At 45.6% G+C, this 12,565-nt stretch overlaps 1 protein-coding gene across 3 annotated transcripts; it reads right to left on the reverse strand.

The window, feature by feature from the left end:
• Window positions 1–193: 193 nt before the first annotated feature.
• Window positions 194–12,409, reverse strand: LOC135503097 (solute carrier organic anion transporter family member 4C1-like). 3 transcript variants are annotated; one of them, XM_064796429.1, is made up of 12 exons: window positions 12,248–12,409; window positions 7,560–8,003; window positions 6,873–7,148; window positions 6,272–6,433; window positions 5,516–5,618; window positions 4,730–4,851; window positions 4,242–4,502; window positions 3,491–3,683; window positions 2,521–2,683; window positions 1,944–2,128; window positions 1,436–1,500; window positions 194–1,189 (listed from the first exon to the last, which is right to left on the reverse strand). In XM_064796429.1, exons 2-12 carry the CDS (start codon window positions 7,939–7,941, stop codon window positions 858–860), a joined length of 2,244 nt encoding a protein of 747 aa, XP_064652499.1. In that variant the 5' UTR covers window positions 7,942–8,003; window positions 12,248–12,409; the 3' UTR covers window positions 194–857. The 3 variants fall into 3 exon arrangements, with proteins under 3 accessions (XP_064652499.1, XP_064652498.1, XP_064652500.1); XM_064796428.1 differs by lacking the exon at window positions 12,248–12,409 and adding an exon at window positions 9,911–10,179; XM_064796430.1 differs by lacking the exon at window positions 12,248–12,409 and adding an exon at window positions 8,254–8,293.
• Between the last annotated feature and the right edge of the window lie 156 nt (window positions 12,410–12,565).

Here is a 12,565-nt window from a genome sequence, read left to right on the forward strand (position 1 = left end):
CCCAGAGTTTAGTTGTGTAGTCGACATATTCTGACAAAACGTGGATCGTCTGGGCAGCATAAGGTGGCCCAAGGTGTGGGAGTGGTACGAGGTTACGTCTTTCTTGTTGAGGTATCACTATCAATATCATGCCCTGATGCGTCAGACGAATAACTTTTTATTTCAGGATTTCAATGAAATGACCAGACGAAGGTTTAAAAAGTGCATCAGTCTAATGTCTATTTATTATTCTACCGAATAAATAATCACAAATGGATTTACAAGTTAGCTACCAGTGGAGTGCGTTTTCTGGGTATGTGCTTCGTGAGACTAATGTTGCGCTACTTGGAAGATATGTAAGAATAAAAATGTCTTATATTATCAAAAGTTCGTACAGCGCTGGTTACTCCAAATTGAAGTTACGGTGCAGTGTCATCTAAGTCTACATCTAAGTCTGTGAATACATGATCAGTCAACCAGTGTGAGATATAATGTCTTAATGCATTAAGGTCACATGACTATTTGCTTCAGTGTATCTTCATTTCATATATTATGCGTATTCGAACCCGAGATCAATGAATGGCCATGATATGTTTCCAATATGGCCGACGATGACATCACATATGACCTGGTGTGAAATGTTTGCCCTTGACCTTGAGATCAAACCAAGCACTAATATTATGCTCTGTCCATGAGATCATTCAGGTCAGTGCAGGATCACCTTGATGCTTCCGATATGACTGACAATGGCGTCAGAAAATGGCGGGAAATGTTCGTCTGGAAGCGGAATCTGCGTCACTGGAACCAGGTGCACAAACTGCGCATGTTCGGCTAATTAGATGAGATCACTGTGATGAGGTATGCTGATTAGCTATTCTTCAATCAGACACGTAACTTGCATTATCCTCCCCGCGCCTGTTAGATTGAGAGTTGGTGCGCACAGCAGCTGCGTCTCCATCTTTGATATACGCGACCGTTCCATTCTCAACCGCGGGGGTGTCCGTCACAGGCGGCGGTTTATATAAACATTGAGCCAGAACCAGGAACAGGAAACTAACGCTTCCTATAACCAGCGCAGATAACGTCATTGTCAGCCCGAACTTGAAGCTGTCGTAGTGCCAACAGGAGCCCCGCGTACCGCATTTGTTCTGCCAAACGTTGCACGAGTTGTCGACGGTGCCTCCGAATAAAAGTGGTCCAGGAATGGTCCCTGAAAAACAAAATGGCGAAGAGAAGTAGTGTCAGGGGCAAAACGGCTTGGATACATGTAGGTCAGATTTGCTGTGATGTCTGTTTTGAAGGCAACATAAGCGCCCGTTGGGGCAACCTCTATGCCGTCAAAGGCAACAACCAATGCGTGAACTGATTTAGCAGTTTGCAGGTCCCGGAGCACCCACTTATAGATTGAGATACATATACTCGGCAGATCTGTCAAAGACTACGCTGTCATACTCACCAAAGAATCTGATAAAAACCCATTGGACGGCTAAGGCGTAGCCTCTCAGGTTATCAGGAATGCATCTGAAAGAGAAGAAGAGAGATGTGAGGCTTCTTCCGCCCGACGACTGACTGCTGTTGTGACAAACTCAACAAATACTTAATGTTTGGTGAGAATCCACAACCAATTATGTCGTCGAATCTAAGGCCACAACAAATAGTGGTATTACGGTCATCACCATCATCATCATTATGTCCCGTTGGGACACGCATCGTCTTTCTTCGATCACGTCTTTCACTGGACCCTCAAGGATGATGTTCGCTAGAGTTCCCCCGGCTCTTGTCACGTGGCCAAACCACCTTAGCTTCCTCTTCTTGTCAACTGTCAGGAAGTTGTCACGTCGTCCGATGTGCTGGAGACCAGCTCTTAGATATGGACGTTGGTGGTGTGTGATGGCTTACAATAAGCAAGAGATAGGGTTTGGATGCCGTTCTAACATTGTTAGTCCCGCACAGGAAGGACGTACCTTAAGGTAGCAGTGATCATTGGCGTGTTGGCCACGGCCAGCGAGAAGGCTAAGATGAACACTAGAACGAGGAAGACAGGCAGGAGGTTACACTCTGACTGGCAGATGCCGAGGCTGGCCGAGGCCTCCTTGTGCACCTTCTTGGACATGAGGTTGGCCGCCACACATGAACAGTTGATATAAAGCTGAAATGGAGAAGGCACATGTTGTATACTTCAGAGGAAATCGAAATGACGTTAATACTGTCATTACTGTAAAACAATGAGATGCTGTTTGCCAATCAATCAGTCATAAGCAGCGGAAACGAACTTGTATTTCGTTGAAATATACGTGTACATGTATGTGGAAATGTCATGGTGACAATGGGTCGTCGTGAGAGCTTATATACATGTAATCGAAGTGTTCTTTGGCAATCTGCTGAACGACCAAAGAAAGTTCGAGACGTCTTGCTCTCATCATGATTGTGGTGGAAAGCTGCAGTTCCCGGCGAAGCGGCTGCACACCCTGGTGTCTGGCGGCAAATAGTTGTTCCTTGATTTCGTTGCCCGTGTGTAGACGAAATGAACAGGTGACTTACCTTTTCACCGGCGGCAGTCTGCATACTATTGCGACATCCCGCGTGGCAGGGGCTGAAGTATTCCACGCCATCGTAGCCACAGATGGGCTCCCTCACGAACAGGCCGCACTGACAGTCACTGTTACAGGGGCCCGACAAGTTCACGTAGTTGATTTTGAGTGAGCTGTTGAGAGAAAGGTTAGTGAGTACTTAGAACTGAGTACTGAGTGAATTGCTCCACCCCCTGGCCATCGTCACCACAGATAGACCCCTCTCCCTTAGACCGGTGTAGGCCTAATCTTGTCGAGTCCTTCCGTCTCCGACTGCTTCACCCCTTTTATTCATGGAACAACAAGGACATGTTTCGATGCGCTCCCTTGTTGCAAAGTCATGATTTCCCGAGCTGCACAATCTTGGGAGACACTAATATGGGGGAACATTACACATGTTACCCCTGTCACACTGTTTCATATCGTAGAGTACATGTATCTGCTGTTACATGAGTGTCGATCGCATGTTCCCTATTCATGCTGATCATCCTGGTTAAACCATCCATCAATCGATACATGGAGGCGACATTTCAGATGGCCTTGCGAACGCCAACAATTGTTCAGTAGATAGTACATATCAACGACAAATCTGTCAATATTGGCGGTGTAATAATATTGGAAATGTTCGATTCAATTTAGCGTCTGACTCCAGATCAGAAGGTTGCGTGTTCGAATCACGTCGGGGTCAAGTAATTTTTTTGGTTGGCAAAATTGCGCATATCCAAATAGTACCGATTGTTGCCATTGGGTGCAAATGAAGACATAGGAATGAAATGAATGTGTTAAACCCATTGATAATCTAACCAAAATTACGCAGTTGGAATCTTCTAGTCTGTACTTGGTTAAGAATAGGTCTCATTAGCCGTGATACGTCAAGGTTACAAAAACCACCATTGTTTTGTGAAAAGATCAACAGGTGAGTGTCATGAAGTAGATCTCACCTGTTTCCATAATACGTGTTGATGCCCGCCGCTGCAGCAGGGGTGCACCTCGCCATCATCACTGGCGTCGACACCAACGCTATCGCAGTTACAAACGACAAACGGATTAATCCGCGCACTTTTAACTTATATTTTGACGATATAAATCCGCCAAGTAGTTGACCCCCTGCAGTCGCCGGGATGGCGACAGCACCTGTGAAAAAGAAAACCCTGTTACTATGGCAGTTTATATTGCAGATGTAAAAAGCACATGATAGAATCCTTTGTTCCCGGGACATTCTATCCTAGGACATTTGAAACCTTAACACCAGGGGCTGGACGATGTCACTTTTAACTATTCAATGAGGCGTCACGCGGCCCAGTGGCTTGATCAACTTGACTGGCATGAGGCGGCCCACTGGCTTGATCAACTTGACTGGCATGAGGCGGCCCAGTGGCTTGATCAACTTGACTGGCATGAGGCGGCCCATTGGCTTGATCAACTTGACTGGCATGAGGCGGCCCAGTGGCTTGATCAACTTGACTGGCATGAGGCGGCCCAGTGGCTTGATCAACTTGACTGGCATGAGGCGGTCCAGTGGCTTGGACTGTCATGAGTAGGATTGTCTCATTCAAGACGATGCATAATTGAACGATCCAATCTTAGGATCCCATTTAAATTGTGCAGGTCATGCTTCTAACTCTGACCAATCAGGTCGGTCAGGCCATGCTTGACCAAAATGGTTGGAAGTTACCTCTCAGTGATACTTACCAAAATAAAAAGCACCCTGAGAAGCCACCGTATTGAACTGGTTCATTATAAACTTAGGTAAAAACGCTCCATATCCCCCGGTGACCATAAAAAACGCTGTCATGGAAACGGTTAAACACATGAATGTCGGATTTTTTAGGAGTAGCCATGTACACTTGGGAAGGTCCTTCAAGGTCATGCCAAATCCTAGCCTCGTTGCGGTTTCCTCAGTACCGTCTGCGTGCGCCATCGAGACACGTGTCTTTCGAGTCTCGGCCGCATCTATAAAGAAGAAAAACAGGCATCGTTGTCAGGAAAGACTGATCACATTACTCTCACGTGACCATCATTTTAAATATTACCAAAATGCAGTAAAATGTAAGCAACTGAACTGGTGTTACATATACTTGTCAAATCAGTAGACAACTTTCTGTACTCGCAGTGTTCCAAAATGAAGCGTTTCTATCCCCTAGTTGGTGGATTTGGAACCAATAAGAATGATCACTTACCTGGCATTTCCCATCCGAAGCAGAAGAGGAGAAGACTACAGAATATGGCGAAGAAACAAGAAGCTAATGGACCGAGCCACCAGGCCCCTACCCATCGGGGGTCGGCTGCGGTTATAGTAACACTGAAAGGGCAATGACATTAGTTAACTATGCTGCTAATAGACCGAGCCACCAGGCCTCGGGGGTCGGCTGCGGTTATAGTAACACTGAAAGGGCAATGACATTAGTTAACTATGTTGCTAATAGACCGAGCCACCAGGCCTCGGGGGTCGGCTGCGGTTATAGTAACACTGAAAGGGCAATGACATTAGTTAACTATGTTGCTAATAGACCGAGCCACCAGGCCCTTACCCATCGGGGGTCGGCTGCGGTTATAGTAACACTGAAAGGGTAATGCCATTAGTTAACTATGCTGCTAAAAGACCAAGCCACCAGGCCCCCACCGATCGGTGGTCGGCTGCGATTATAGTAACACCGAAAATGCAAGGAAACCAATAGAAAAAACATAAGGGCAGTTATAAAAGCACGTCCATATGGTGACCATCCTAGTTTAGTTGGACGATGTCGTTTCTTTGCAGTCCCTGTGAAAAGGGTGGCACGCCGATTGTTCCAAGTTATGGGCGAAGCTCTACTGACGACATGACCTCCATTCACCGGCCTCGGCGTCATTCAACTTCATTGATAGGCCGAGCACGGCAACCACAAATCCATAAAGCCCATAAAGCCACCTGCTAGCCAACCTTTTTTACGATTTTGGCCCAGACAATAAGAGTTAAGGATACTTACTCCTTTTGAGGGACGGTATCAAAATCGACGTAAAAATCGAGAAATTTTCCTCCCACCATGAATCCCAATGCTGGCCCAATCACAGTCGCACTTTGGAAGATTCCTGAAAGATGAAGGTCAATGTGCAGGTCAAAGGTTGAGGCCGGTCAATGAGGTGAATTTAGGAAGGGTCATATCTGCAGAAATGCACATTAAGGCAAAGATGTGATTAACAAGTATCTGAAGAAAGCAACGAGCGCACACACTTGGCCTTTTCAGGCAAGTTGAAGGTACAGAGTGACACTGGTCGAGCCTCGAACCCACGACCTTCCAATCAGAGGTCGAACACTCTTCCACTGTTTCACCGCGCCTCCCGCACCAAGAGATCAGTACACTGCAATGGCAGCCTCTCGAGTTAGCTTTAAAACCGTTTGATTGTGGCCTATGCTGTCATACTTCATGGATACAAACGGCTCTTGATGTCCCATGTCCGAAGGAGCAAACATAAGCCGATCGGGGATTTCCGAAAGCATAACTTTGGGCTCGGGACGAGGGGGCAGTTCCAGTGGTATTGACCAATCGAAGTGCCGAAACTCTGCCACTCGAGCCAATCGAAAGGCTGTATTAGGAGGTTCATTCGGGTCGTCAACATTTAGTTTCTGAAATGGGTGAATACAGTTACTGAACTGAGCTGAAATCGGAAGAACCGCTTTCTCGACTCAAGGTGTCCCTGTATCATCGTTGAAGGTCTAATTTTACCCCGGAATCAAAACTCACCGAAATACAAGGAAGCTTGGTGAAGTTCGACGTTATCGTCAAGCCATATGAGTCCCAGGGTGTAGAGGGTAGTGCCCCCTATACCGTGAAGTAGTTGCGCCAGAATGAACACACCCAGGTAGCCACGGAGGCCTGGGTCACCACACACATCCTTGTTGTCAGCTGAAAGAAGACAAATCTGTAACACTGTCCAATCAAAAGTGCCGAAGTCTGCATCCCCGGCGCGTTCATTTGCAATCAGCCATTCAGAATACTGTATTAGGGAAGTCGGCTCCGGTCACTTTTGCTTTCGGAAATTATCGAATGGGAGGAAAGCCTCGAGTTGGACTGCCAGAGAGCTCAGTGGTCAGACTGGTGTCGGCGTTTGTCACCACTGTTGAAGTGTCCCTTCCTCGTGTACCAGAGATTAGGGCGACTCGAACAGCGTCGGTTTTTCTACATGGTAATCGCCACATTTGTTTATAGAGCATCATGTCATATTCAAGTTGACGCCGATATGTAAAAACTCTCCAACTCAATGATAGTCATTTGCCAGAAATTGCCGTGATGAGTGACTTTTTCACTCTTCGACACTTTTCAAACCAGTTTTATGATTACCTACCTCGGCAGAGATCTGTCGTTCGTTCACCAATCGTGTAAGGTCCAGTGGTTACGTGGGGTAAGAACATGATGCCAGACCCGATGCCCATGAGTAAACAAGCGGTTGCTAGCCAGCGGGGCTTGTGTCCGAGGCGTCCATAGTAACCAATAGGGATGACGAAGATGCCTGCAGCCACATCGTATGAGCTAATGACCACACTGGACTCAAGGCTGGACAAGCCGAACCGCCTTTCTGCTTGAGTGACGTTCACATTCAATATGCCATTGACGACGAAACCTGTAAGAGATCGATAACTTTTAATAAATAAGTTGGGGTGAGTTGGCCATGCTTGATGAGGGCTACACCTCGTGCATGTTAATGAAAGCATTGGTGAACCTCAGGATGGCAAGACTATAATGATACATGTATAGAGAATCTCTCATCCATGCGCATTGACAATTCCCTAGAAGCCTGATAATGTCGGTTAACCTCCAAGCAGCAAGTGTGCGATAACATTCGGCTTGGGCTTTACAGCACTTCCCCCTCCGGATCTGTTTATGCGCCATTGTAAAATTTCACAGATCTATAGGTGCTATTGATCCGTGGGTCAGAGGTGATCGGTCGGTTGTACCAAAATGAACGTTCGTGTGAATGGACACATTCTTAAACTATCTATGACATATATAAGTTCTTGCATGCTAGACTGACCTTGTATCAATGCATAGAGGCTAAGGACCGCCAGTGCGGCCTTGGTGTTATTGCAACTCTGCAAACAGTTCGGTTGACAGTTCTTGTAGCCACATTTTGTATCAACTGCCTTCTCGTCTGCTTCCACACTCTGAATAGAAGTCCTGTGACTCCCACTTCCATTACCATTACTAATCCGTGTCTCCGTTCCAACTGTCCGATTCGTAAATCCATATTTTGTACTCTCCCGGCTGCCATTTTCTACTGTTTCCGTTTCCGCTGCGCTATTTTGCGTACCAGAACTGGCGATACTTCCGTTCCGGCTGGTGTACGTAGCTCCGACAGCGTTGCTGATGCTGTTTCGTTTTGGTTCGACCTTCACAGGGATGCGGCTGGACAACATGGCGACTTGTCACAACCCCAATAGCTTATTCCCGTTAAAGTCTTTCTTTCCAAACTCATTTTCTGAAAAGAGAAGTAAGAATTGTGAGTTATTATACAACGACCTCAGCAGACTTCGAACCAACTGATAATTGATCTGAAGCGGGGAATCCTTGAATGTATCCAGTCAAGACCGGCTTCTCGATACCAGTAATGCAAAATGGTTAGTTGGCAAGTTTGAGAGCAATAATTGGTTGAATGTAATTGACCAAACGAGAAAAAAAACACATAAGCAACCTATTGTTGACCATGTTAAAATGAAATGTGAAGATACTCGATTAATCTGACAAGTGTCCGGCATGAGCAAGTGCACGGACCACTCAATGTTAGTCGATCTAATCTGATCATTAACAATACAGCGGCGCAGCCCGCTTGTGACCTTGACCTGTTCAGGTGAATTAGCACCAATCATAAGTTGCCCCGGGCTACAGGTGGAAATCAAAGTTGGAAAAGAGTAAACTATGATATTCTTTGCGTCATGAACGAGTCTCCCCTGTCAAGTTCATATCTGGTCCACATGTACATTCCGCTGGTGGTTGTACAGGGACGAAGTGTCTTCTTTGGGGTGAAATAAACATGGGATTTAGTCCATTTATTTTTTACTTTCAAATTTTGTATCTCGCCCGCGGCGGCGTCGCCACAACAGTTGGTAGACATGTTTTCAAAAGTACGTATCTGGTTTTGAATTTATTACACTTGTACACGCGGCAAGTGTAGTAGCAATACAAATTGCGATTATATGTTTTGTCAACAGGGAGGCCTGTGCAAAGGTTCCGGGGGGGGGGGGGGTTGCGAAAGGGAATTGCTTGTCATTCTTAGACCACGGACGACGAGACGTATATCACTCATGTCCATATGGTATCGTGTCTTCTGTGGTGGGTGTAATACCTGTAACATATGTCTCCACTTCCAGCAAACGGGCAGATTAGGCTTTTGTTGTCTTTTCTTTTGCTCTATGTCGAGTAAAAAATATAATAACGGACGCCATATATATTATACTACTGAGTATCATGACAGTGTTGTCTTCATCGAGACATTCCAAGTAGAATGAAAACAAATCTCTTGGTCTTTCATTGTGTATGTGTTTTTTTTATTCCCTTAATGGGCCTAGAATATCCTGCCGATTTGGCTTATGAGGATGAACAAGCATTGGCGCGGGCAAAACGGTCAAGAAGAAGCGCAACCAACTCAGAAATGAACCACAACACTATCAAAGCTAGCCGTTGCTTGTTACATGTGCTAACGTGTTGACCCAAGCCCAATCAACTTGAACCTATTCTTTATTATGATTGTTATCGTTGACCGGCGCAGTCAAGCAGACACAAACTCATTATTGTATTCAACCATCGTCATACACGGCTGATTCACTTTACCAACTGAGACTGTCTATGGATTTTTTTAGCTACGCTGGCTTTGCTTATAGTTTGTACTGGAGCTGACCGAAAGTAGTTCCAGCAAAATAGCTGCAATTTCATCAGAATATGCTGTAGCTGGGCCAGGAAATGTGCCATGATACCAATGTTTTAAACTCTTGTTTCGATAGGATTATAGCTATTCACAGCAGAAAGACTGAACTCCCCGTAATTGGCAGATTTTAAGCTGAGTATCATGTGAATAGTGATCTTGTCATACCCCAGTTATTTAGCAGCTCTACGCTGAATGTGTGTGCGTGCAGATGATGACTTGAAGCGAGGGGAGGGTTGGCCCTTTATTTGGATACAATTCTAGAAATATGTCCTTCAGATGACATGAGAATTATAAACATATCCTTGTCAGAAGGTTTGCCAATTGACATGCAATGCACGTGCAATGGAAGCCAATACTGGCAGAGATAATACGCTTGAATGTTATCGCTGCTTTGGAGAATGGGTAACCTTCAGCTCTGGCACAGGTCGGCGAATCAGGAAGCTATAAATCTCAAATAGGCCTACCTTACAAATGAAACGATAAGTCAGCACACAGGAGATCCGTTAGTCTAGTACTCCAGTGGAGGAAGGCAAAATAAAATACATAGAGACTACATGTATATGAGTGGTAATCCTGTGTGTGTCATGGCAATGTGTCCTGGAGGATAAACCTTTCCTTGCAAAGCCCTACACGCATGGCTGAACACACCTGAGATCTTATTGACCAACAATCACTTAGAACTGAGCTATGTATGCTTCGTTTTAAGGTCACGCAAGTATGCTTTTCATGTGTAAAAACTCACAATCAATTCAATAGCTTTTGCGACCATGATGCCTTCAAAGGCCTACACATTTGCACGTACTGACAAGAACTATCAAGACGTGTTAACGTGATGAAAATTGACCTTATGGGTGTATTCGACTCCCTGTTCTCCACCGTTCTGGAACGGACCGAGAACAGGCGGACACGTTCCCGAGTCTCGAACGGGTTAGTGCTGTTGTCATAGCTACAATACCGGAACCACGGGAAAACCCCGGCCGGCAAGTTATTTTCGTCAACGAACAAGGCGCGATAAAATCCATTTTCCGCTTAACGTCTCGTCGGCTATGTTGAAAATTTAATTCGTACAAGTTGTATAGCGGGTTAAAGCTGTTCAAGACATTATTTCCTTGTTGAAATCGCACAAAAAATAACGTAAAAAGCAGACGAACTGTCGTTGTCCGCCATCTTTGTTCTTGGTTCGTTCCCGCTGCACCAGCAGACGAGGTGGTGTGGGATTTGGGAACAGGAACGGTTCCCGAACGCGTTCTCGCGTGTTCAACTCCTTCGAGAACACCGTTCTTATTTCGAGAACGGAGAGTCGAATACAATCATGGAGTCTACTGTTGACATCACACCAATTGGCCGCCTGGAAATCCTAGCATTGTATTGACACGTGGTCAGTCGGCAATGGGACAATACACTCGGTGAATAGGACCAGTAGTCAATTTATGGTAGAGTTGACCGAACAATAGCCCTTGATGACATAATGTTATTTAAAGGAACACGAAGGATAGAAATGTGGCTGGACGGAGGATAATACCCCACACGTCCGCCATGTGCTGCTCTACGTGCACCAAACTGATATAATACGCAGGGCTTTCAGTGTTTGTGAAGGGGTTTTGGAGCATTTTTCGAGGTAGGCCGACTGGTACAGCACCTGGTTAACTCGACTGAGTGAAAGAATGAGGATATCTTAGGAACAGAATCGCTCTCGGCACCCATGTAACTGTTGTTACATCGGTATACTCTCTGCTGACGGCTCAGCCACTGGCCATCTTAAAAGGAAGCAGAGCCCCAGCGTTAAAATCAGTTTGGCCCAGGAAGGGCAAGTTTAGCAAGCCTCGTTTCCATAAAGGGAAGGTTAGGCCAATGGGAATCCTGCAAAATGTCTTTGATATGATTGCTGCGTTGTAAAGTAAACTCACTATCCCGCGCCTGTCATCAGGGCCACGCTAATGTCAAACTGGAGGACAAACGGCTAAAAGTTAATGGACTGGGATTTATGCAGGAGAATCCAGCTGCGCGCACTCTGGCGTCATTTGCACGTGACGGGGTCTCTATTACGTCACTGACTCGCATGTCTTCGACGTCACTTCATGACGTTACGATCCTCTCCTCTTTGGACTTCCTGTTATACATACTGCCCGATCAGAAAGACTCAATCGGGAGTCCTAGGACTTAAAATTGTGCTGAGGTCAAATATCAGAATAAAACCAGCAGTCATGTTTGCTCTACCTAAAGAGGGGACAACTTTGCAAGAAAGCCTGCCTACAGCAGAGAACCAAATTAGAGGCATTTGAGACTAAACCAGCGCATGATGCATGAGAACTGATTCAGCGAATCCTTGAGTTTTAGCTTGGTTTTATCTTAGTTTTATCTAAGGTTTTGTCTCGGTTTCAATCTAGTCTTAATCCTAAGGCAGTTTTATGTGGTCAGATTAAGACTAAGAGTTGGTTTAAATGAGTTTGTCTTAAATCTAATACTTGACCTCACCCATTGTAGCTTTATTGGGGTGTGTGCGTGGGGGGGGGGGGGGGGGGTAGTGAATATATATACCTGACTTGACTACTATAAGTAACTTATCATTACTGTGTTGCACGGAAAGGTTCTATTTGTCCTAACTTGGTCTTTTGAAGACAAAGTCACAACAAGAATGTTCTCGACGCATTTGCCGAGCTGTGAATGCATTATGTACACCATAAGGGAACTCCCAGTGTCCTCCCAGTGTCGGGTGACAATACAGGCGTCAGAGTTTCCTTGTTTCTCTACCTATGTAAGCTCGACTCGACAAAGAGAAAGTGCTTGAAGAATGAACTTACTTTAGCTAGCTTTGAGGGGACGACCCAGTTAATCCATGTCATCGATACAGCACTTGCCTTGCAACGAATGCATTATATTCCTTCATGTAAATATGTACAGCGGAACGCACACGACAGGTCTTGCTTTGGTAACGGATGTGGACGCGATGGTATGAAATCGGATTTAACATCTCAATTGATTGATCGCAGATTAATCAATATTACCATGCACACCTGTTTCATTGAGGCAGTGTAACTTATGTGTCGAGCAGGGAGCGCCATAAAGGTCCCACATACATAGTCAGAGAGATCGGGGTGATATGCCACATTACCGCCCCG

This window comes from Lineus longissimus, chromosome 19, assembly GCF_910592395.1.
Source record: "Lineus longissimus chromosome 19, tnLinLong1.2, whole genome shotgun sequence".
In the NCBI taxonomy this organism is placed as follows: Eukaryota; Metazoa; Nemertea; class Pilidiophora; order Heteronemertea; family Lineidae; genus Lineus; species Lineus longissimus.

What these genes read in the sequence shown, in the direction of transcription:
- LOC135503097 (XM_064796429.1), bottom strand. Translation starts at nt 7,941, where the DNA reads ATGTTGTCCAGCCGCATCCCTGTGAAGGTCGAACCAAAACGAAACAGC. An exon ending in CCTCTATGCATTGATACAAG is followed by an intron (nt 7,149 to 7,559) that starts GTCAGTCTAGCA and finishes GATCTCTTACAG; the next exon opens with GTTTCGTCGTCAATGGCATA. An exon ending in GATACCGTCCCTCAAAAGGA is followed by an intron (nt 4,852 to 5,515) that starts GTAAGTATCCTT and finishes TTGCCCTTTCAG; the next exon opens with TGTTACTATAACCGCAGCCG.